The sequence below is a fragment of the Scyliorhinus torazame genome, chromosome 14 (assembly GCF_047496885.1).
Source record: "Scyliorhinus torazame isolate Kashiwa2021f chromosome 14, sScyTor2.1, whole genome shotgun sequence".
Taxonomy (NCBI): domain Eukaryota; kingdom Metazoa; phylum Chordata; class Chondrichthyes; order Carcharhiniformes; family Scyliorhinidae; genus Scyliorhinus; species Scyliorhinus torazame.
In genome coordinates, this window is record NC_092720.1 from 53,021,109 (window position 1) to 53,048,076 (window position 26,968).

A 26,968-nucleotide genomic window follows, 5' to 3' on the forward strand; every position below is an offset into this window, starting at 1 on the left:
CCAGCGAAGACAAGACTCACGTCATACCAAATAACAATGTATTTGTACCAATCTGCAGCAATAGTGAATTGAGGGCAGACAACCATAACGATAAATAGCACAGTGATAACAATCAAGTTCGACACCGGTGCGAGGGCTAACCTCATCAACCTGTCCAATGTAAAAAAGCTGCGAATTGAACAGATTCACTGCTCTCTGAAATGGCCAAGGAAGTCATATAGTTGTATCAAACTGCTACCGAAAAGTCAATAAGGAATAAAATCGGGTGGACCACACAACATCGACATTGGCACTAGAAATTAACCCAATCCTGTGAACCTTAAAAATTAAGTCCTCCTTACTAACCTCTGGGATTCTGTGTTAAAAGTGGGAAAGCTGTCCCACAGACAGGTCAAGCAACAGCCTGACATATTCATATTCACAACATCATACCTTACAGACAATGTCCCAGCCTCCATCATCACCATTCCTGGGTATGTTCTGTCCCTCCTGTAGGGCAGACCCAGCAGTGATGGTGGCACAGTGGTATATAGTCAGTCAGGAGTTCTACTTGAAACAAATTATGAAGAACTATTTACAAAGATCTCAAGGTAAGCATATGGTTTTCAGGACACAGACTATTCTGTGCCTAGCTCTCTTGGAGCCTCTAACTCCAGATTTTGCACATACATCATAAATATCATCACAGTCTCATTAACATGATTAGTTACACATTACTCTACAATGCCCTCCTGCACTCTTCATAGAATCAGGGTTGATTCCCCCAGATTGATTATAATGGTAGAATGAAGGATATGCCAGGCCATGAAATTACAAATTGTGGTTGAATACACATAAAAAACATTGAAAATGGGAGCAGAAGTAGGTCATTCAATCTTTCAAGCCTGCGTTGTCATTTATAAGATCACTGCTGATCCTCTATCTCAATGCCATACGCCTGCACTCTCCCCATATCTCTTGATGCCTTTAGTGTCAAGAATTCTACTTCCTTCTGTAATGATATGTATATAGTCAGGTTAGTGAAGGGTTAATAATTACGGGCTGGATTTTCTGACCCCGCGCTGGGTCGGAGAATTGGCGGCGGGCTGCGCAAATCGCACCACGCCGCCCCAACGCTGGCACGCGATTCTCCGCTCTGCGGAGAATCGGTGCCATTGGCGCCGGCGTGGTTGGTGCAGCCCCGGTCGCGGACCGCTATACATGGCCAGCCTGCCAACTCTCCGGCCCGGATGGGCCGAACGGCCGTAAGAAAAGAGCCGAGTCCCGCCGGCGCCATTCTAACCTGCACTGGGCCGGCAGGTCCTCGGCGTGTAAGGGTCGGGTGACGGCCTTTGGGGGGGGGGAACGGGTGGTCTGACCCTGGGGGGGGGGCGGGGGGCCTCCAATGTGGCCTGACATTTGCGCATTGGCGCCGGTGCCACTGCACATGTCCTCGTTGGTGCTGGCGCAACTGCGCATGCGCGGATCCCGCGGCGCACAGTTCGCGCCAGGATCTGCAGTTGGAGCGGCGCGAACCACTCCAGAATTAGTAGTGGGAGCGGCCCGTTCACCCAGTCGTAAAACGTGACGGCATTTACGACGGCCTGGACACTCTGTCGCGGGATGGGAGAATCCCGCCCTACATCTCTGTGTAAATCAAACACTAGAGGGCGCTAACACTTCTCTTAAGTCAGATTCAGAATTCTGGGAGAAGCTGGAAGGAGTATCATAAGGAGAAAACATAAGAAAATTACAGTAGATAGAGTTAACATGAGGTTAGATCATGGTGTAGTTCGTGACTATTTAGATTATTGAGTACTGTAAGACAGATTCAATGTTACTTAATTATCAGTAGCTCAGTAGAGTGTGTAAACTTCATTTATTTAGTAGTGTAATAATAAATTAGTTTTGTTTCAATCTTTTGATTGGTATATTCTTTATCTACACTACATCGGATCATTCTGGGAGAAAGGACAAAGAATACAACATATTACCAAGCATGGTAATATAACACCTTCTTAAATATATCCAGTGCCATAGTCTCCACAGCCTTCTGTGGTAGAGAATCCCACAGGTTCACCACCCTCTGAGTGAAGACATTTCTCTTCATCTCAGTCCTAAATGGCTACAACCTTTACAGTCAAGTTGTTGTAAAGATCACAGCCCAGGTATCAGTAGTTGTCAGAAGCTGCTATCCCACTCCACCAATGTTTTCCAAGAAGAAGACAAAGGAATGTATAAGTCCATAGCATCTTCCAAGAGAGCTGAGAACACTGCTGGAAATTGAAGCCTTGGGTCAGCGTAACTTGGGGGGAGGGACAGCAGGGAGGGGTAGGAGTTGGATACAAACTGTAAACAGTACAGTAGGTTTCTAGATGTTGAGAAATACAATGTAAATAGTTTAACAAAAGAACAGTTTGAGACTTGGAGGAAGATGTAGGGTACTGAGTTAATGGTTTGTGTTAATATGATGATATTAAGATGTAAGTGTGACATCAAGGGTCAGATGACCAAGAGGGTCCAAGAGAGCTAGGTGCAGAATAGTCTGTGTCCTGAAAACCATGTGTGTACACCAAAGTCTTTGTAAACAGGCTGATTCCTGGGATGGTGGGACTGACATTTGAGGAGAGACGAAGTTAGTTAGAATTAGATTCATTGGAGTTTAGAGGAATGACAGGGGATCTCATAGAAACTTACAAACTTCTAACAGGATTAGACAGGGTAGATTCAAGTGTTCCTGTTGGTGGTGGGGGGGGGGGGGGGGGCAGAATAAGACCATAAAACCATAAGACATAGGAGCAGAATTAGGCCACTTGGCCCATCGAGTCTGCTCCGCCATTCAACCATGGCTGATATCTTTCTCATCCCCATTCTCCTGCCTTCTATCCCATACCCCCTGATCCCCTTATTAATCAAGAACCTACTTATCTTGGTCTTAAAGACACTCAGTGATTTGGCCTCCACAGCCTTCTGCAACAAAGAGTCCAACAGATTCATCACCCTCTGACTGAAGAAATTCCTCCTCATCCCTGTTTTAAAGGATCGTCCCTTTAGTCTGAGATGGTGTCCTCTGCTTCTATTTTTCCCTACACGTGGAAACATCATCTCCACATCCACTCTATCCAGGCCTCGCAGTATCCTGTAAGTTTCAGTAAGATCCCCCCTCATCCTTCTAAACTCAAAGGAGTACAGACTCAGAGTCCTCAACCGTTCCTCATATGACAAGCTCTTCATTTCAGGGATCATTCTTGTGAACCTCCTCTGGACCCTTTCCAAGGCCAACACATCCTTCCTTAGATAAGGGGCCCAAAACTGCTCACAATACTCCAAATGGGGTCTGACCAGAGCCTTATATAGCCTTAGAAGTACATCCCTGGGGTAAGGGGTAAACCATTTAGGACTGGGGTGAGGAGAAGTGTCTTCACCCAGAGAGTGGTGAATCTGTGGAATTCACTATCACAGAAAGCAGTTGAAGCCAAAACATATTGTGTAATTTCACGAGGGAATTAGATACAGCTATTGGGGCTAAAGGAGTCAAGGGATATGTGGGGAAGGTGGGATCAGGGGATTGAACTCGATGATCAGCCATGATCATAATGAATGACGGAGCAGGCTCGACGGGTCGAATGGCTTCCTCCTGCTTTTATCTTTTATGTAAAAAAAAATAGTTCTTCATAAATCAATTCAAGTAAAATTGTAATTACTATCTCATACCTGGCATAGGATAAGCAAACCTCCATCAACGTACGGTAAGACAAGAAAGCATGGTAACAGTTAAACCTCACCAAAACACAGTGACAACATGAAACAGGCATGTCAGGTGCAGCACCAGGCATACTTAAAAATGATGTGTCAACCTGGTGAACCTACAACACAGGGTTACTTGCACTTCAAACAGCGTAAGCAACATGCAATAGACAGAGCTAAGCGATTCTGTAATCAATGGAACAGATCTAAGCTCTGCAAACCTGTCACATCCAGTCATGAATGTTGGTGGACAATTAAACAACTAACTGGAGGAAAGGTTCCACAAATATCCCCAGCCTCAATTATGGGGAGCCCAGCACATCAGTGCAAAAGACAAAGCTGAAGCATTTGTAATCATCTTCAGCCAGAGGTGCTGAGTGGATGATCCATCTCGGCCTCCTCCTGAGCTGCATCGCATCACGGATGCCAGTCTTCAGCCAATTTGATTCTCTCTATATGATATCAAGAAATGGTTGAAGGCAATGGATGCTTGTTATTTATCACACAATACATCCCAGCCGGTGGAATGTCTCGTGAGCTGTAGTGTGTGGTGATATGCCTGTAAGCAATATAGATGGATGGTGTGCGACCTCCAACCAGTAGGTGGCAGAACAGACACACCATGCGGTCTCAAGTGGTCACGTGACAAGAGACTCGAATATAAGTGGGGACACACCCGGCCATCACCAGATGATTGTAGGAGATGGTTGAAAGACATACAGGTGAACAGTCGTGCTAGGCGTAGTTCCAGAGGAGTACAAAGAAACTCCATGATAACTTGCTCTGTAACAGATCGCTATCTTACCATGCGTGATTCAATGAAGATCCTGATTTGGACATGTCTAGGTGTTTTGTAGATTCCTTTGCAAGACATCGAAAGCCAAACACAACATAGTAATGTTAGCAGAGAGTGTTTGCACAGGCTTCAGTTCTCCATCGTAGATTGTTTGAGCAACATCTCCTAATAAAACCTCCAAATGTGTGGTACCCCGATACCTTTTTCTCTTCACAGTGAACTCAGAGATATAACAAAAGCGGAAAGGATTGTGGCAAGAAAACAAAATTGCTAATAAGGAAACCACCGACAAGAACAGTGGAGACATTGTCGAGAGCAGAGAAAAGATTCCTTGGACCGGACTCTCATGTTAGGCAAGCAAAGCCACTGATGCTGAAGGTGTTAAAAAAAAGGAACACAACCTTGAACGAAAGTTCAAAAACTTGCTTGCCATTGAAGTAGGTAGAGTCTGGCTGCAGGGACCCCGCACGTGGCGAAGTTAACCAGGATGCGGGAACAAGGATTCAGAAGTCTTCTAATCCTGTTCAGGCCACTGCTCGGGAAAAGGTCAAACTACAGTCAGGGAACAAGAAGCATTTCTAAGTTACATTGTGGATAAGGGAATCATTTGTGCCATACAACAAAAGAATCAGAAGGGAGTTTGAGTATAGACCTCAGGAATCTTGTATCTGTAATGGTGGAAAAAATGGGTGCTACGGTTGCATTTGATGGAGACTGTGAGAGCTGAAACTCATATGAGAAAAGATTCCAATTGTACCTCATAGCGAATTAAACAATGCAGGGCCTAAAGATTACAACATTTCTCAATGAGGTAGGACGTGAACCTTTTATGCTGCTACAAAATCCAGCAAAATCGGGAGATAAGTCCGATAGAACCAATGAAGATTTTAGAAGTGTATTTCTCACTGTTGTTAATTGCAGAAAGGTTTCCGTTCCATCTCTGTAGACAGGAAGAAGGTGAAAGCTTTTTACAATGTGTAGTGACTTTAAGAAGGTTAGCAAAATACTGATGGTTTGGTGCAACACTAGATGACACTCATCACGATAGGCTGGTATGTGGATGCAGTGGAAGCTATTCAGAGGTAAGTGTTTTAACTCACAATGCCTCTGTGGAAGTTGCCATGTCTATGGATCTAGCTACAAAAGAGGCTTCACAGATAGGGGATGGAGCAAAGATTTACAAGATGGAGACTGTTTGAAGCAAAGCTGCAAGGGGACACCCCATGTCAGTGATGTACAGAGGTTGGACACTCAGTGGGGGAATGCTGGAATAAAGAAAATAAGTGCAGGAACTGTGACCAAAAGGGCCATATTGATAAATCACAGAATTAACAGAGCAGAAGGGGGCCATTTGGCCCATCGGGTCTGCACCGGCCCTTGGAAAGAGCTCCCTACTTAAGCACACACCTCCACCCTATCCCTGTATCCCAGTAACCACCCCTAACCTTTTTGGACACTAAGGACAATTTAGCATGGCCAATCCACCTAACCCGCACATCTTTGGACTGTGGGAGGAAACCGGAGCATCCGGAGGAAACCCACGTAGACACGGCAAGAACATGCAGACTCCGCACAGACAGTGACCCATGCCGGGAATCGAACTTGGGACCCTGGAGCTGTGAAGCAACAGTGCTAACCACTGTGCTACCGGTCACCCATGCTAGAAAGGCTAGTCCAAACAGGAGTCATTGAACCAGTTACTATAAGTGATTGTGGATGCACACTTTAAATGGCTGGAAGTAGTGATTATGAAATTCATAAAGCATGCTGGGCTCGGAAATCTGCACCGACACAAAAGATGGGCAAGATAAAAAAATACATCTAAGCAGATTAATCGTACATAAGTTAGTAGACCAAGTTCAAGATCACTCAGAAGACGACGTACCCGATCAACGTCAGGAGCTGAAACTAGGTGTCTTGTTGGTGCAGGGCGATCAAAATGGAAGTGGATATGGGTGAAATTGTATCAATGATACCTGAGACAACTTACAGTCAGAAGTTGAAGCATCTGCCTTTAAAACCATCAAATGGTACTGTAAGGATGTACACAGAAAACGTTGTACCATTAAAAGGCTGTATTATGGTAAAAGTAGAAGTGAATGGACAAATGGTCGAGTTGCCTCTTCACCACGTCATTCGTGGAAATATTCCTGCTTTATTTGGTACAGCAAATGGTTGGCAAAAGGTAAACTCAACTGGGGAGCAGTGAATCAACTGGTGGACTCAAAGCATGATTGACAACAATTTCTGAAGAAGTATGAGAAGGCATTTGAAGATTCAGTAGACAATGACTAGAGATGAAATGCAACTAAAGATTAAGCCAAACATTACACCAAAATGTCTCAAACCTCGAACTGTACCAAACGCCATCAAAAGTCAAAAAAGAACTAGAAAGGCTAGTCCAAACAAGAGTCATTGAACCAGTTGCTATAAGTGATTGTGGATGTACACTCGAAATGGCCAGAAGTAGTGATTATGAAATTCACAATGACAGAACAAACTATTGAGAAGCTGGACTAAATATTCATAGGATATGGTACACCAAAGCAGGTCAGAAGTGACGATGGTACTCAGTTCGCTTCTAAAGAGTTTGAAAACTACTTAAAGGGAAATGGTATACAGCACATAAAGTCTTCAAGTCAGCTCCATACCACCCTACTACAAATAGATTGGCCGAATGTTTCGTACAGTCACATAAAGCATCAAAGGACCAAGGTACATTGGCAAGAAGAATGATCAAATTCTTAATATCTTACCAGAACACCGCACACGCAACGACACAGAGTTTACCATTAATGTTGTTGTTCAAAAGCAAACTGAAAACACAGTTTGATATTTTGATATCACCTGATACTTCAGAGTTTGACAAATGACAAAAAGCAAGATTATAAGGAGGACACAAAACTCTAAAAAGCGAGTATTCACTCAAGAAGAGCGGGAGCTATCTAGAAGCTACACCACCAATGAGAAATGGGTACCGACTGTGATCTCAGCAAAAGACAGGTCCAATATTAGATGTTATTTGATAGTTTGTGGTCAATTCCAGCCCCATGTGCCCCGGAGTTACTACACAAGTGAATTAACCAATAATTTGTTTTCTTCTTTTTAAAATATTTTTATTCTCCTACTTTTTCACATTTTCATCCAAATTATTAACCAATAATTTTAATAAAAAGATCCAACGTCTTTGGCCCTTGGCTGCCCAATAATTATAGTCACCAGGTTTTTATGTTTAGGCACAATTACTGTCTATTTATCACAAGAACTATCATGAAGTGTGCAGTAAATACAACTGGTTAACTATCATCTAACCCCTGACTCCCACTTTAACTTCCCACCCTCTACACACAAAGACAGGCAAACACAGAGTAGAGAAAGGGGTGAAAATAATAAGGATGGAAGTCAAAAAATAAGAGTCTTTGCTTCAGATGGTGTTTGTTAGTACACTTCCTTCTCAGCAAGCTTGCAGAATAAAGTCTTTGGTTTATAGCCTACAATAATCTTTTTTATAGACTCACTCATTCAAGATCTCTGTGGTTTAGAAAATGTAGTACTCACAGGCAACAGGCTTTCAGGAGAGACACCTTATTTCTCATCAAACTGTGCTTTCAGGCCTCAATCTTACTGGAGAGAAAGCTGGTAGTTCTGCCTTTCAAGAGAGTTGGTAGGGTCTGGACTTTGCTTGTATAACCTGTGATGCTTCTCCAGTACATAGATTCATCCAGGCTCTTTGCTAGTTCAGAAATTTCAGCCTTTCTGGAAAAAAACAGAGAGGAGAGGATAGCAGACTTTCAGGGCTGCCATGAGTCAGACTGAAACCAGCCTCATCCTTGGAGCTCTGAAAAACATATCAGTGGGATTAGGTCCACTCACCACCTGTTACCAGGCAGAGCCTTTTGGACCAATTCGTTGGCCATCAGTAAATCATTCAAGCCAAGTCCTCACTTGGCTAGACAGTCTGCAATCACAAGTTTAAAACAGCACAGCCTTCTGGATTCTTCTGTTTGAATTAAAGGAACAGACTGCTTGCCTTATAAAAACAGGTCCATTAATCATTCATGGACCAAAAATGTAATGGCAAAAATAAAGGGAAAATAAGAGAATAAACAGGGAACAAATGGAAATGACCCTTACCCACTGTTGTCTGTAAAACCTCAGACACTTCGACAGTTTATTACTCAAACATTTTACTCCGGTGCCCTTATTTGCCTGATGAACAAAGGGCAAATACAAGTTTATGATTCAACCAAATGTATTATTAAACACAGTAAAATGATTATTCCCTTAAATTATCCCAACTAATAACAATCCCAAGATTTTTTTTAATTAAAGATATTTTATTCCAAACATATTCAACATAATAACACAATGTTAACATCAAACAGAGTATACAGTTTGCAAATTTTTTCCCCCAAAGTCCCGCACCTGCCAATATCTAAACTCACTCCCTCTTGGTAGCTCGAACCTCTCCTGCAACTCCTCTAAATCCGAAGATTCTTAATACTACCCGTGCCAATGAACTGCAGATCCAATTCTCTGAATCTTGGTTGTCGCAGGGACCTCTTTCGTGAAGGTAGGTCTCGCACGCTGCTTCCTTCTTTCCTCTGGCTTGTCGTCAAATCTGCTCTGCTATCTTGGTGCCAAGTCTTCGCTAAGAAGGGTCCTGGGTGGTCAATCTTTATACCCCTCTTTGTGCCTTTCCCGCCCCTTAGTCAATGAGGCCACGGGGCGGGAGTCCCATACCCAATGGAGTTGCCGATCGCAACGCGACAGAACACCAAGAACCCACCCTCCACAGGGGACCAAGTATATTGCCCACATGTAACCTTACTCCATATATGGTAACGGCGAGAAAACCTGGCGTCAGAAAGTCTAGTTTTATCCAGGCAATCCACAACAATCGATCCATTTGAATGGGGCTGATTATCTCCTGATGTCTTGTTTACAGGGCAGGCCCAGACTTGCCCTGACTGTCTCTGTTCAGTGGATTCGAACTTGGCTGTTCGAATTCCCATCAGGCCTGCCTGGAACTGACTGTGGTTTAATTTAAAATGTCCAAGTCTTAATTTAAGGTACCCAATTTGTATCAGGTCTAAAATTCAGGCTGCTGTCCATTGTCCCACAACATACACCTTCCAGAGGGATGATGAAAGAGTTTGGCGACATCAGACAGACCAACTATTAGCTGCACAAAGTGAAATCGCTGAAACGTCACAAGAAATATTCCAAAATCTAGACAGCGATACTTCTGAACAGAGACCAACAGGTTCAGATTCTGTTTCTGAGGCCATTCCAATACCTGTGCAGTTGTTTGCGCGGGTTTCAGTTCTCCATCTTAGATTGTATGAGCAGCATCCATAATAAAACCTCTCACTGTGTTTGAAAGTGTGGCACCTCTGTGGTGAATGTATTGCTGTAACAATTCACCATGTACATATCTGTATTACGCTGTTGCCCATGTGGGCTCCACTGATGGACCATTGTAAGGTATTACCTATGATGTAGCATGTTGGGGCCTGTGTGGGCTCCGCCCCTGGCTCCACCCCTTGAGGGGAGGTATAAGAGCAGTCGACCTGTAGGCGGCTCCCACTAACAGATCAGTCGCAGGCAGGCACTGTTCTAGTTGATTAAAGCCACAGTTTACTTCTACTCTGGTTTCGTGTGAATTGATGGTCGCATCAATTTAATCAACTACAACGCCACTATGGAATCGGCCCTCAAACCTAACCGACTGGAACTCGATCCGCAGGCCGCAGAGGCTAAAGAGATTTTTTCGCACTGCCTCCGTTGTTTCAAGGCCTACCTCGCCGCCTCCTCCTCGCCTTCCATCACCGACGAACAGAAGCTGAGTCTCCTCCGCGCATGGATGAGCCATCGAATCTCTGTTCAACTCGAGGAAGCCTCCACCTACGCAGACGCCCTCACAATGCTAGAACACCTCTACATAAGGCCCATGAACGAGGTATACGCGCGGCATCTCCTCACCACCAGCGTCCCGGGGAATCGCTGGAAGAGTACCTACGCGACCTCAAAGTCCTTGCACGAAGCTGCAATTACCAGGCCGTTGCGGCCACTCAACATATGGACCTCGCCATCCGGGACACCCATGTGGCTGGAGTCAGGTCCAACCATGTGAGACAGTGCCTACTCGAAAAAGGTGCCCTAGACCTGGAAGAGACAGTAAAATTAGCCTCCTCCCTGGAAGTATCATTCCAAAGCCTTAACGCGTTCCCGTCCGATCACGCGTCCCCTCATGGACCCCCGACCAAAGAATACCCCAGGCCTGTGCCACGCGGCTGCCCATCCACCATGGGGGGGGCTACCCTGTTATTTTTGCGGCCAGCCTCAACACCCCCGGCAGCGCTGCCCGGCCCGGAACACGAACTGCAGCGACTGTGGGAGAAAAGGACATTTTGCTAAAGTTTGCCTGGCCAGGTCCAAAAACTCTAAATCGCAGGCCCGATCCTCAGACTCACAGGTCCGCAGATCCTGCAGTGTGGCAGCGTGTCTGCCGGCTCTGCCCCTCCTGGACACGCCATCGGCCTCGTGTTGTCCGTGGGGGCCGCCATCTTGGCCATCCTCGCCCACGTGGCCCGCCACGTGCGATTCACGGGGACCGCCATCTCGGACGCCATCTTCCTCACCGCCTGACACGTGCGACCGACGGGGGCCGCCATCTTGGCCGCCAACTGCAACGCCGACCGACATGTGCGACCAACGGGGGGGGGGCAACCATCTTGGAACCGCCCCAGCACCTCCGACCACGCAGGCTACCCGCAACTCAGCGCGGTCACCCTTGACCAGTCGTGACCCAAACACCTCCGGAGCGCTATGATGGCCTTCTGGGTAAATGGACACAAAACACCCTGCCTCTTTGACTCCGGGAGCACAGAGAGCTTCATTCATCCAGACATGGTAAGAACGCTGCTCGCACCCAATCTTCCCGGCGCATCAAACCATCTCCCTCGCCTCCGGGTTGCACGCGGTGCAGGTCCGGGGGTGCACTACCGCAACCCTCGCAATACAGGGCGTCGAGAACGCCAACTTTAAATTATATGTACTTCCCGACCTCTGTGCGTCTCTTCAATTGAGATTGGATTTCCAATGTAACCTCAGGAGCCTATCCCTGAAGTTCGGTTGGCCCCTACCCCCACTCACCGTATGTAGCCTCGCGACCCTAAATGACGACCCTCCCCCGCTCTTGGCAAATCTCACCGCCGACTGCAAACCAGTCGCCACCAGAAGTATGCGGTGCAGCATCCAGGATCGGACTTTCATCAGGTCCGAGGTCCAGCGACTCTTGCGGGAGGGAATCATCGAGCCCAGCAATAGCCCCTGGAGAGCCCAGGTGGTGGTCGTCAGGACCCGGCAAAAGAACCGGATGGTTATAGATTATAGCCAAACCATAAACCTGGTACACGCACCTTTCCTGGATCGCAGACATGGTTAATCAGATCGCGCACTACCGGGTGTTCACCACGGTGGATCTGAAGTCTGCGTACCACCAACTCCCAATCCGCCCGTGGAACCGCCACTACATGGCTTTTGAGGCAGACGGTCGCTTTTTCCACTTCCTCCGGGTCCCCTTTGGCGTCACGAATGGGGTCTCGGTCTTCCAAAGGACAATGGACCGAATAGTGGATCAGTACGGGCTACGGGCCACATTTCCGTACTTGGACAACATCACCATCTGCGGCCATGATCAGCAGGACCACGATGCCAATCTCCAGAGATTTCTCCAAACCGCCCGAACCCATAACCTCACTTACAACAAGGAGAAATGCGTTTTCCGCACAACCAGACTAGCCATCCTCGGCTACGCCATGGAAAACGGGGTTCGAGGACCCGACCCCGACCGTATGCTGCTGCAACTCCCCCTTCCCCACTGCCCCAAGGCCCTGAAAATGTGCCTCGGGTTCTTTTCATATTACGCCCAGTGGGTCCCCAACTTTGCGGACTAAGCCCACCTACTAATCAAGGCCACCATCTTCCCACTGGTGGCTGAGGCCCGCCAGATCTTCAGCTGCATCAAGGCGGATATCGCCAAAGCCGCGATGCGCGCGGTGGACGAGTCCGTCCCCTTCCAGGTGGAGACCGACGCATCAGTGGTCGCCCTCGCCGCTACCCTCAATCAGGCAGGCAGGCCAGTAGCGTTTTTTCACGAACCCTCACCACCTCCGAAATTCGACACTCCTCAGTCGAAAAGGAAGCCCAATCCATCGTGGAGGCCGTGCGGCTCTGGAGGCACTACCTTGCTGGTAGGAGGTTTACCCTCGTCACCGACCAACGATCGGTAGCCATCATGTTCGATAATACGCTGCGGGGCAAGATCCCGAATGATAAGATCTTGAGGTGGAGGATCGAACTCTCCACCTATAATTACGCTATAGTATATCGTCCTGGGAAGCTCAACGACCCCCCAGATGCCCTGTCCCGCGGCACATGCGCCAGCGCGCAAGATGGCCGACTACGTGCTATCCACGATGACCTCTGCCACATTGGGGTCACCCGGCTTCTCCACTACATCAAGGCCCGCAACCTGCCCTACTCCACTGAGGAGGTCAGACCCATGACCAGGGACTGCCAAATCTGTGCGGGGTGTAAGCCGCACTTCTATCGACCGGATAAGGCCCACCTGGTAAAGGCATCCCGGACCTTTGAGCGCCTCAGTATCGATTTCAAACGGCCCCTCCCCTCCAACAACCGCAACACATATTTCCTCAACCTCATCGACGAGTTCTCCCGCTTCCCCTTTGCAATCCCTTGCCCTGACATGACCGCGGCCACCGTCATTACATAGAACATAGAACAATACAGCGCAGTACAGGCCCTTCGGCCCACGATGTTGCACCGAAACAAAAGCCATCTAACCTACATAGTATCTTCATCCTGTTTTGTTTCCCCACGTACGTTCACAGTGACCGGGGCTCGTCGTTCATGAGCTATAACCCCAGGGGAAACGGGCAGGTGGAGAGGAAGAACACAACGGTCTGGAAGACCATCCTCCTGGCCCTACGGTCTAGGAATCTCCCAGTTCCCCACTGGCAGGAGGTCCTCCCCGACGCACTCCACTCTATTAGGTCTCTACTTTGACGGCCACAAACGAGACCCCTCATGACCGCCTATTTGTTTTCCCCAGGAAATCCACCTCAGTGGCCTCGTTTCCGCCCTGGCTGAAGACACCGGGGCCCGTCCTGCTCCGCAAACACGTCAGGAGCCATAAGTCTGACCCCCTGGTCGAGAGGGTCCAGCTCCTACACTCCAACCCCCAATACGCATACATTGCCGACAGGATACGGTCTCCCTCTGGGACCTGGCACCCGCAGGTTCCACTGCCACCACCACCCCATCTTACCCCACCCAACCTACGCCCCTACATGGCACCCGCACCCCCTCCCGCCCGCCATTCCCCCTTCACCGACCCACAGGAATGAAACCCCAGAAGACACGCTCCCGGAGTCCACGTCTGTGCCCGCACCGACTTCACTACCGATGCCAGCACGGCCAAGTTCGACGCCCGGACCAGCTGCGATACCAGAGCTTTGGCGATCACAGCGCACAATCTGTGCGTCGGACAGGCTGAACTTATGAACCCTTCACCCCCGCCGGACTTCATTTTTTTAACAGGGGGTGAATGTGGTGAATGTATTTCTGTAACAATTCACCATGTACATATCTGTATTACGCTGTTGCCCATCCACCTATGGATCATTGTAAGGTATTACCTATGTTATAGCATGTTGGGGCCTGTGTGGGCTCTGCCCCTGGCTCCACCCCTTGAGGGGAGGTATAAGAGCAGTCGACCTGTAGGCGGTTCCAACTAACAGATCAGTCACAGGCAGGCACTGTTCTGGTTGATTAAAGCCACAGTTTACTTCTACTCCTGGTTTTGTGTGAATTGATGGTCGCATCAACCTCCATGTCTTTTCTCTTTTCGGCGAAATCAGAGATATAACAATCCTGCAAATGTTATTGGCCCTGACAATATTCTGGCAAGGTAATGAAGACTTGTGCTCCAACACTTGCTGTGCTCCTGGCCAAGTTGTTCAAGGATCTTATCAGAACAGGATGCAGAGCTGGGCTGAGAAGTGATAGGTGGAGTTCAACCTTGATAAATGTGAAGTGATTCATTTTGGAAGGTTGAAGTTGAATGCTGAATACAGGGTTAAAGGCAGGATTCTTCGAATTGTGGAGGAACAGAGGGATCTTGGGGTCCACGTTCATAGATCCCTCAAAGTTGCCACCCAGGTTGATAGGGTTGTTAAGAAGGCATATGGCTTTCATTAACGGGGATTGAGTTTAAGAGCCGCGAGGTTTTGCTGCAGCTTTATAAACCCTAGTTAGACCACGCTTGGAATATTGTGTCCAGTTCTGGTGGCCTCATTATAGGAAGGATGTGGATGCTTTGGAGAGGGTACAGAGGAGATTTACCAGGATGCTGCCTGGACTGGAGGGCATGTCTTATGAAGAAAGGGTGAGAGAGCTAGGGCTTTTCTCACTAGAGCGAAGAAGGCAGAGAGGTGACTTGATAGAGGTGTACAAGGTGATGAGAGGCATGGATAGAGTGGATAGCCAGAGACTTTTCCCTAGGGTGGAAATGGTTGTCACGAGGGGACATAATTTTAAGGTGATTGGAGGAAGGTATAGGGTAGATGTCAGAGGTAGGTTCTTTACACAGAGATTGGTGGGTGTGTGGAATGCACTGCCAGCAGAGGTGGTGGAGTCAGAGTCATTAGGGACATTTAAGCGACTCTTAGACAAGCACATGGACAGCAGTAAATTGAAGGGGTGTAGGTTAGGTTGATCTTAGATTAGGATAAATGGTCGGTACAACATCGTGGGCTGAAGGGCCTGTACTGTGCTGTAACTGTTCTATGTTCTATGTTCTAAAACAGGCATCTACCTGATAATATGGAAAATTTTCCACATATGTCCTGTACACAAAAAGTGGACAAATCCAATCCAGTTGATTACCACCATATCAATTGATTCTTGATTTTCGGAAAAGTGATGGAAGGTGTCGTCGACAGGTCTATCAAGTGGCACTTAGTAATAACCTGTTCACTGACGCTCAGTTTGGATTTTACCAGGGCCACTCAGCTCCTAGCCTCATTACAGCTGGATCGAGCCCTCACTTTTTTATGATCTAGCTATGAGAATACTGAACAAACCTTATATTTGTTAAGATCTGGCTTGATAGATCATAATCATTTGAAGAATGTAATGTCTGAAATAATCAAGGGTAAGGAAATAAGCCACAGAACTCTATCATCAATTTCAAACATAAGAAGAGTCTTTACTATGCAGACTTGAAAAAACAAACAAAAGCAATAATTACTAAATAGGTACACTGAGAAAATATTATTATTCTAAACAATATGTGCTTCTATCTTAAACTTTTAAAAAAATTTAGAGTACCCAATTCATTTTTTCCAATTAAGGGGCAATTTAGTGTGGCCAATCCACCTAGCCTGCACATTTTTGTTTTGTGGGGGCAAAACCCACGCAAACACAAGGAGAATGTGCAAACTCCACATGGACAGTGACCCAGAGCTGAGATCAAACCTGGGACCTCAACGCCACAAGGCAGCAGGGCTAACCCACTGCGCCACTGTGCTGCTCCCTAAGTTAATCTTTTTTACTGCAGCTTTCACTCTGATAGACTTTTAAACATGCTCCACTCTGGGAGGCACAAGGCTGAAACTCAATACTCCCAAATAGCTTCTATTTACATTTTTTGGTTATCTAACTTTTGTTTCAGTAGCAACCTGAAGTCATTGGGAAATGAAGTCACTCTCAGAAATGACCTCAGCCAGGAATTCAAATTACAAGCCTCCATTTTCCAGAAGCTTATTTTTACTTTGGCTCAGGAAATATCTCAAAAATACTTCTTGCAAACTTCATTACAAGAGTAACAAGGAACTGACCTAACTGCTGCACTTAAAGAAAGCAAAGTTCTAGGGTAACTCCTAAATTGCAAAATAATAATCTTTATTATTGTCACAAGTAGGCTTACATTAACACTGCAATGAGTTTACTGTGAAAATCCCCTCGTCGCCACACTGTTCGGGCACACAGAGGGAGCATTCAGAATGTGCAATTCACCTAACAATATGTATTTCAGTACTAGTGGGAGGAAACCGGAGCACCCGGACGAAACCCACGCAGACATGGGGAGAACGTGCAGACTCCACACACAGTGACCCAAGAGGAAATTGAAGTCGGGACCCTGTTGCTGTGAAGCAACAGTGCTAACCATTTTGCTACTGTGCCGCCCAAAAGCCTGGCAGTGTACAATACCATTTTGATACCGTGCCAATGACAACTCTGAATTTTCATAACAAATCCACAGAACATACTGTACATGGGAATTACTGAGCTGCAGTGACTTATTGACATTGAAGATTAGGGGAAGTTTAGTCTGTCTTGGTTCTCACGTGCAAACCTGGATACAGGTAAAAAAACACCTACTGGTCGTATTAAACAGACAGTTTCCTTGCATGCATAGGAATGAGTTGTGGGAGGCAGATAAACTTAATTTAGGATACTACTTTCCCAAGCCGAGGCAGGGTGAAGGCAGGCAATGATGTATTTTAGTTGGGAGTTCTTGACACTGAAACTGGATGTCAAAATGGGCAACTGCTTCACTTCCCAACTTGGTATTTGAGTAATTGGCAACGTTTTAAAAGGTACAGTACTTCTTTTCCTTGTTTGCGGTTCTCCAGGTGTCAAGCTTTCCCCTTTGGATGTAAGGCCAACTCATTTTGGTTTAAAAATGCAACCATTGTTGATGCATCTGACTGAAAGAACACAGGACAGATGCTTGAACAGAAATGAAGTCTGTTTTTATTCACAAGCTGTTTACTATTAATCCTTATTTGCCCTTGGACGACGACGACGAGAGGCCTGCCAGTGGGATAGTCCTGGCAGCCTGTCAGGTGGAGACTGAGTATCTTATTTGAGAGTGAGTTGGTCGATGAAGGAGATGTTGACACCCCTTCGGTGTCTGACTCCAATCTCTCTGTCTGTACAAATTCTAGAAACACATCCCAGCCTCCCCTGCGCTTCCAATATGGAGGAGCTGATGGTCGAAGTGCGCGGCTCCAACGGAGCATTTTACAAGGTAAACTCCGCACCCCCATCCCCGGAACCTCGCTTTCTTGCGTTGGTGTTTTTTTTCCCCTTTTAAAAAAAAAAAGGAGGGGGGTGTTGTGACCGCGTCAAAATCGGACCGAAGGGCCACGAACTGCCGAGTGCGCGGAACGGCGCGGCTTTCGTGGGCGCTAACCTGGCGTCAGCCGCTGTCGAAGCTGCAGGCCTGGCTGGGGAAGAGTCACTAGGCCTTGCTCCTCCCGTTTCATTGCCATCTTTATATTCATTCCGTCAAGTTTTCTCCCGCTTTTGAAAGAGTTTGATTTCAAAATAGGTGGACACGAAGAGCGTGGAGGGATAGATATTGTTTTTTTTTAAAGATTGAAATATTTTAATGGATGTTTCGAAAAAAAATAAAGTAACTACTTTTGACGACCCTCGACCAGTTTTGCGCACGTTGTCTCCGCGCCCTTCCCCCATTGTGTGTAAAAATATATGTATTTTTAAAAACCTTCTCATCTAGCAACTATTTCAAGTACGTCATTCGAGTACATACCTCGACGGCTGTTACTTGTCTGTCATGTTTTATCGAGTTTAGAAAAGCGCTTTGGAGTCTAATTTCAAGTTATTTTTAAAACGAGGACGTATGTTGAAAGCCTCTCGATTAAGGCATGTTATTTTGGCCATAAAAGTGCATAGGAAAGTTAAAATGACGGGTGCTCCTAGGCGTGGTACTTTGAAATGGGGTTGCCTGATGTGATAAAATAATTACATTCACTAGCACAAGTTTTTTTCTTTCCTTAGTAGCGAAAATGCGCACAAAACTTTTCGTCCCTCAAGTTTATTGGATTTCGAATTTTTTTGACGTGTTTCAAACGTCAACTGTCTTAACGCAATGAATCTTCATATGTATTGAATTTGAACGCAGAGGAAACAGATGGACTATGAAACTGGGGGAGGGGTGGAACTAAACGACTGTTATTCTGTTTTATATATTGTAAAATAATGTAATCGTGATTAATCTCCGGGTGGAATATATGTTTGCTTTTCAAAAGCTGCTTTGACTAGAAACGTTCTTCATGGTTTTAACTACCGGATGTTAGCGTTGACCGAGATGACCAGGATTTTGTGAATGAAAAGGGTCGGATGAAGTTTTAAATTGGTCCCCCTCGGATGGTTGGCCTTCCGTTGGCCTTTTCTGTACATTCTGGATTATATTTGTACGTTATATTTTGGACGTTTCCATTAGTCAGTTTACATCACAGTTCTTTCAAATATTGGGTAACCGTTACGGTATTGGTTTATGATCCTAGAATTATAAATTATTCTAATTTTCTGCTGAGTCTCCAATCTCAGCTCTAACTTTCTGTTACGATGATTATGAAGTCTATATTTTGTTGAAAAGCACAAAATCATAACAGCATCAATTTATACAAGGCCTTTAGCATCCCTATGACTCCCGTGAGAATTAGAGAACAAAGTGAGACATTGAGCCACGTGGGGAGAAGTTGGGTCAGATGTCTCAAAACTTGGTCAGAGGTAGGTTTTAAGGAATACTTGAAGGAGAAAAACTAGGTTGAGAGGCAGAAGTGTAGGGAGGGAGTTTCAGAGTTTGGAGTCTGAGAGACTTGAGGTGCAGCCACCAATAGGGGAGCATTGATAACTGGGAATGCACAAGAGGCCAGAATTAGAGCACTGAAGACATCTTAGAGGGCTGTGGGGCTGGAGGACATTAAAGGTAGGGAGAGGAAATGCCACAGGGAGGTGAATTTGAAAACAAGGTTGAAAATTTTAAAGTGAAGATGTTACTTTACCATTGCTTTAGAAAAAGAACTTGAGGCATTCCTCCAGTTTTGTGAAACCTGTCACATAATTTTACTTTAAAATGCACTCATTATTATGCAGGTAAATATAGAAATCATTGTGCCCTGAAGTGTAGCGTCATGAACGACCAGTTAATTTGTTTTTAGTTGAGGGGAATATTGACTTGGACATCAGAAAAGTTTCCAATTCTTTCAATATTGCCATGGGTGTCTTGGCACCCCGGACAGTCATCAGGCACACGATAACACAGTGGTTAGCACTGTTGCTTCACAGCGCCAGGGTCCCAGGTTCGATTCCCGGCTTGGGTCACTGTCTCTGCGGATTCTGCACTTTCTCCCTAAGTCTGCCTGGGTTTCCTCCGAGTGCTCCAGTTTTCTGCCACAAGTCCCGAAAGAGGTGCTGTTTGGTAATTTGGACATTCTGAATTCTCCCTCTGTACCCAAACAAGCGCCGGAATGTAGCGACTTGGGGCTTTTCACAGTAACTTCATTGCAGTGTTAATGTAAACCTACTTGTGACAATAAAGATTATTATTATTCTTAAGAGAGAGTCTAACCATCTCCTCTTGACATTTCAACTGAATCACCATCACTGAAACCCCACCATCAACATCCTGGGGAGAGGTGGGTGGGGGTTACCCATTGACCAGAAACTAAAGTGGACCAACCATATAATCTGTGGTTATAATAAGTAGGTCAGGCTGGGAATGTTTAAGCGAGTGGCCCTCCCTCCTGGCTCTCCAAACCCTATCTACCCATCTGCAAGGCACAAGTCAGGAAAAATAAAGTGATAGAATACTCTCCACTTGCCTGGATGTAGCTCGAACGACACCATCCAAGACACATTAGCCTGCTTGATTGGCAGCCCATCCACCACCTTGAACATTCACTGCCTCCACCACCGGCCCACATTGACCCATTTACAAGATAGGCTGCAGTAACTCACCAAGGCTCCTCGATAGCTCTTTCCAAACGTGTTATCTGCTAATAACCTGAAGGACAAGGGCAGCAGATGCATGGGTGTACCACCACCTGCAAATCCCCTCAAATAGTATACCATCGTAACTTGGAACTATCGATATTCCTTTGCTGTTTTCAAGTAATAATCCTGGCACAATCTCCTGACTGCACTGTGTGCGTGTGTCTAGAACAGATGAACTGCAGCAGTTCAAGAAGGTGGCACACTATCTTTTCAAAGGCAATTCAGAATGGGCATTATGCCTTCATCTCATAATCAAATTTAAAAAATAAATAGTCCATGTCCACATGCAGCTACATCCAGTGTTGGGTGATATGAAGCAAGTATATTTGTTTTATGTAAGTTTTGAGGTGGGGGACCTCACGGTGCCGAGGTCCCAGGTTCGATCCCGACTCTGGGCCACTGTGCGTGTGGAGTTTGCACATTCTCCCGTGTTTGTGTGGGTTTCGCCCCCACAACCCAAAGATATGCAGGCTAGGTGGATTGGCCACGCTAAATTGCCCCTTAATTGGAAAAAAATGAATTGGGTACTCTAAATTTATTTTTTAAAATGTAAGTTTTGAGTCAATTATCAACTCCAGTAGGAACGATCCTTTCCACCTTGCATTGACGTTCTGTAGTATTACTGTCGCTGTTTCCTAGTATTATTATGGAGAGTCAAGATTGACAGGAAACTCAACAAGATCAATTAGCCACCAGTTAAGTGCCATGGCTAGTGGAGCTGATCCAGGATTGTGCTGTAGCAAGTGGTTTACATGATTTCTCCAAAACCCCATCTCCACCTACAAAGCACAAGTTAGATGTGTGATGGAATACTCCACTTGCATGAATGGGTACAGTTGCAACAGTATTCAAGGTGCTCAGAACCACCTGGGACTATGCCAGCTGCTTGATTGGCACTTAACTAGCCTAAACATCTACCATTGGCATACAGTGGCAATGATGTGTATCAAAAGGATGCACTACAGCACTCCTAAACTCAGTCCTCTAATCTATATAGGACAAACAGCAGGGGCATAGGAACGTCATTGCCTCTGATTCCCACCATCAACTATTTTTACTGTTCCTTATAATTCTCAATCTTGACAGACCCAACCAATTAGCACTTTAGAAGCATCTTCACCTGATCGACTGCAATAGTTCACAAATATGGCCCATTACCTTGGAAAGGAAATAGGGATTGATAATAAGTACCTACCGTACCAAAATAGCCACATCCTGAGAATTAAAAGGAAAACTACTTTTTGGAAATCTTGACTGCATTAAGTTTGAAGTTCTTATTTGGAGGTGGGCTTGAGATAGTATGTGTAAGACTATATGGATGTTTAAATTTATGCCTGAAATTAAATGTTTTGGTTGTAGATCATTGTTCTGACGTTTCACAGTATATCGCTATATTTAACACAATTTTTTTAACTGACAATTTTGCCAGTTTAAAGAAAGGCTAATGAACATTCCTTTTTGTAAAAGAATTATATTGAACTGGTGTCTTGCAGTAAAATGCTAGAGAATCAACATTTTGGATCATTGGAATGGGAGTCTGAAATCATAATCACTAAATGCATATGCCAGTGATTCTGGGACACATGGTGAGTTCCCTGTGATGAGTTTCCACCTTACAGAGGATGCATATTTCCTGATTGTGAAATACTTAAGTGGTCTAGTCAAGTGACCTTAATAGGACAATACTGGCATGTACCTATGAAATATTGCCAGGTATGGCCTGTCAAAGCAGGATATAGCCATTCCTGCTAATTAATGCCTCATTGGGCTAATTCAATTATCAGCAAAGTGATGGAAGGTGTGGTTGACAGTGCTTTCAAGTAGCAGCTACTCCGCAATAACCTGCCACCGATGTTCACTTTGGATTATGCAAGGGTCACTCCGCTTCAGGCCTCATTACTGTACAGCCTTGGTCCAAACGCGGACAAAAGAGCTGAATTCCGGAAGTGAGGTGAGAGTGTCTGCCCTTGACATCTAGGCAACATTTAATTGAGTGTAGAGTTAAGGAGCTTTAATAAAATTGAAGTCAATGGTAATGAAGAAGAAAACTCTCCACCAGTTGGAGTCATACTGTGAACAATGGAAGATAGTTGTTGGGAGGCTAATCATCTTGCAGGAGCTTCTCAGGACAGTGTTCTAGGCCTATGACCTTCAACAGATTCATCAATTACCGTCCCTGCAGCATGAGGTCAGAAATGGGGATTGCACACTGCACCTTTCGCGATTCAGATACTGAAGCAATCTATGCCTCTAATGCAGCAAGGTTTGGACCACGTTCAGGCTGAGCTGATAACGTGGCAAGTGCCAGTTAATGAACATCTCCAACAAGGTAGAATCTAACCATTTCCCATGATAGTCAAAGGCATTACCATTGCTGAATCCCCAACCATCAGCATCCTGGAGCGCCATACACCTTAACTACCACCCATAAATTCTATGCCCATTAGAGCAGGTCAGAGGATAGGAATTCTGCAGTGAGTAACTCGCCTCCTAACTCCCCAAAGCATGTCCACATCTGCAAGGCCCAAGTGAGGAGTGATGGAATACTCTCTGCTTGCCTGGATGAGTGTACCTCCAACACCAGTCAAGAACCTTAACACCATTCAGGGCAAAGCAGCCCATTCAATGACTACAACATTCACACCCTCCAGAGTGGTGGTGGACTGTACTGTATACAAGATATGGGCGGCACAGTGGTTAGCGCTTTTGCTTCACAGCACCAGGGTCCCAGATTCGATTCCCACTTGGGTCACTGTCTGTGCGGAGTCTGCACGTTCTCAGTGTCTGCGTGGGTTTCCTCTGAATGCTCCGGTTTCCTCCCACAGTCCAAAGACGTGCAGGTTAGGTGGTTTGGCTATTTTAAATTGCCCTTTGTGTCCAAAAAGGTTAGGAGGGATTATTGGGTTATGGGGATAGGGTGGAAGTGAGGGCTTAAGTGGGTACGGTGCAGGCTCGATGGGCCTATTGGCCTCCTTCTGCACCTTGGTTGAAATACAGTCCATGTTTATGGGATGAAAGGGTGGGGAGTAAGTGCAAAGTAAAAATTTGAATTGGATTAAATAATATAGAAATTAGAATGCATATTGGTTGAGGAAATTAGGTTAAATTTAGTCACTGAGTTGTAACAACCGAGGATTAAAAAGAAAAATAAGGTGAATTTGTATAGAACTCTTTTTTACAGTCAATGCAGACAGTTTACGCACAGCAAACTCTGACAAACGATACAATAATAACTAATATCTTATTCATGGTTTTGGCTGATAATGCCCTTATTCTTTGAAATAGGCAGATGGCCTTGGTTTAATGTCATGTCGGAAAGATTGCACCTCCAGTGATAACAGTTGTCAGCCTGAATTTTCTGTTGAAGTCTCTGGATTGAGACATAAACCTTTAGTCATGGCAAGAGTTCCACCCTCTGAAGCACACCTGATGTTGTACAACTCACATTAATCCAACAAGGGCAAATGTGATCTACTCCAAGTTGAAGTTGATTACTTGAAAATTTATTCCCATGTTTCTCCTTAATCTTTTTGTCTGGTTGGATACCTAAAGACGTGAAGCTGTGAATTTGTTGTGAACATATTGGAATTGTAACAACGATATGTTCTCTTCCTTGCTGAGCTACCATGGATTTCTATCCAGCTTGTGGCAATTTTTTAAAATCTCAATAGGAAAGATAATTATAGCACCTTTATCATAAAATATCCATGATGCTTATCAGGAGAATCTGAAAGCTAAATTTTATACCAGGTTGTCTAAGGCGATATTACGGCAGACAGCCAAAAGCTTGGTCCAAGAGGTAGGAGTGTCTTCGAGGAGGAAAGAGGTTTGGAGAATGAATCTCCGAACTTGGTGCCAAAGCAGCTGGAGGCAAGGACACCAATGATGGATCAATTAAAATTGGAGATGCTTAAGGGCCCAAAGTTATAGGAGGATAGATGTCTTTGAGGGTTGTGGAGCTGGAGGTGATTCCAGAGATAGGAGGGCCTAACCCATGGAGGGTTTTTAAAACCAGGATGAGAGTTTTAAATATGCAGACATTGCTTAACCAGGAGCAAAGGAGATGATGAGTGAACAGAATTTGGTGTGACTAAGGACATAGCAGCTGAGCTTTCAAGATCTCTAGTTTATGCATGAAGGTGAGCCAAGAATATGGTGACATAGTTAAATCTAGAGGCAAGAAAGTCATATGTGACGGTCTCAGCAGAGGATAAGCTGAGGCGAAGTGAAATTGGCAGATTGTAAGTAGGCTCATGTAGGTGGTCTTAGTGATGTAATCAAATGCTAATGGAGAAAGATAATGGATTTAGTCTTCCCAAAATTCCTGCTCATCCATACTGGATCTTGAACAAACAATCTGGTGGCAATTTAGTGACAGTGGAGGAGTTGCGAGTTAATGGTGAGGTACAGCTAGGTGGCATCAATGTGTGTTTAAAAACTGGTGCTGTGTTTCACATGATATCGCTGAGGGGCAGCATATTGACAGAAAGTAGGAGTGGGTCAAGTATAGATCCTTGGACGCATTAGAGATGATGGAGCATGAAAGGGATGAGAAGCCATTGCAGCTGATGCCATGGTATTGATTAAATAAAAAAGGAATCCGAGGAGTGTAGTCCCACCCAGTGGAGGGGCATTGCAGGAGGATGGTGAGCTCAACCAATTTGAAGGCTGCAAACAAGTAATGAAGAGGGACAGTTTACTGTTGCTCAGTTACATCAGTTACATAGGATGTCATTTGTCAAGAGCCATTTTGGTGCTATGACAGGGTGGAAGCCTGGTTGGAGGGGTTTGGATAGGGAGATCTGGGAAAGATGGAAGACAAGAAAGATGAAAAGTTGGACAACAGTGCGTCCAAGAAGGTTGGAGATTACTCAGTTGTGGCAATTGGGGATGGACATTCAGATCGCATTAAAGAATAAAAATAATTGCTTCAATGTCATGACCTTGATGGAGGCCTGGCTGAGAGGTGATGGCAGCTTTTCCCTAAAATTGACCCCACCCTACCAACCCTAGTATGCCTTCAATCATTTGCTCAAAGACAGTGACAGTAGTGTTGTGGCTCTCATCACCAAATCACAGCTTTGATCCTTTAGCACCTTCTCCTATTTTGAAATTCTCACCTTGTTCCACCACCTCGCCTCATTTAAAATCCTAGTTCTCTAACAACCCATCCAAGTACCATGAATATTTTCTCAACGAGATATCTTCACTTCATCCGTCAGCTGTGGAGAGGGACGTTGAGAACTGATCTTCTGGAAGAGTCCACAAGTTCTGAAATGAGTGGTAAGTGGGATGGGAAAGAGATTGGAAAGGTAATTCCTCAGTGGGTTTGCTGGGCGGGCAGTTCCCCATGAGAGTAGAATGCGGTAGTTGGACTTGGTATGCTCGACGAGCTAGAGCCGAGTGGCTCAGAGCCTCTTGTATGTCAAGAGATTCACAGAGAGAATTTGTAGGCTAATCTAAGAGGGAATCAAACCTGGGATGGTGACAGGAGAGTAAGAAAGTTAAAGAGTACCAAAGGGTTGGAATGGGGATTTGGGAGGCAGAGTACCTGAGGAGGCATGATGATTGAGAGGAGTAAAAGGAAAAATCAAGCGGCAATGGAAGTGATGAGCTTGGTTATGGAGCAACAGACAAAATGAATATGGGAATGGACACAGAAAAATTCAAGTTACGTAGGCCTGGTTAACAGTCCATCTCACTACATTGAGTTGACTGAATGTTTTCCCTTCTGATGCCAGTGAACAATATTACAGCAAACTATATTTCTCGTAGTTTGAAAAAATGTATTCATGAGAAGTGAACCGTGATATTTGCATATAAGGTGACTTCCCAAAGTTCCACTCCCATATTATAGAAGAGCATTATTATTATACAAAGCATTCATCCATCAAAATATTTTTATATCAGCTGGTACTAATACATGTACTTTAGCCCTTTTTTCTCATTTCAACTCGTGTACAGGTATTCCTTCAACACCCATGATTTTTAATAGCAGCGCTTTCTCCTGTCTGCAGTCCTAATTCTTGTTGTCATGATCAGCAATTTGCCTCAAATATTAAATTGGCAGTGGCAACACGATTGAGCAAAAAAATCAGCCATTTTAATATTGGAGTGCTGGAAAAACAGCAAAGCTTTAAGGATATGATTGAGTGTTGCAGAATCCATTGTCCTTGATGAAATTTCTTTTCCAGGTGGAAATCCTGAAGGAAGATATAATCTGCACAAGGAATGACGTAATATTTTAGCTTCAAGTGGGGTCAGGTATCCTTCCATCTGACAAGGATGTGTATAAATGTATAGTACAGATACATTTAAAAACCTCAAGGCTTTACCATTGTGAGCTATCACAATTTTTAACTTGACATGCAAAACTTAGCAATTAGGATGATGAGGCATGGGAAGTTGAATTTATCACTAAAGCAAAAGTGATCAAAGTTAAATGAAGTTGTATTGGCTATTTAATATGGAATTTTAAGGTTGTTTGAATGGGATGTAAAACAGGCCAAGTGGAGAGTAATTTAAAACTGAATAGGTTTTCCTTTATCG

General features: G+C 45.1%; 1 protein-coding gene across 2 annotated transcripts in view; it reads left to right on the forward strand.

Moving 5' to 3' along the window:
• Nucleotides 1-17,484: 17,484 nt before the first annotated feature.
• fxr1 (FMR1 autosomal homolog 1) overlaps nucleotides 17,485-26,968 on the forward strand; it is a 137,964-nt gene continuing 128,480 nt past the window's right edge. For both annotated transcript variants that reach the window (XM_072474204.1, XM_072474205.1), the window contains exon 1: nucleotides 17,485-17,645. In XM_072474204.1, coding sequence (XP_072330305.1) covers nucleotides 17,499-17,645 — 147 coding nt within the window. In that variant the 5' untranslated portion in view covers nucleotides 17,485-17,498. The remainder of the gene's footprint in view (nucleotides 17,646-26,968) is intronic.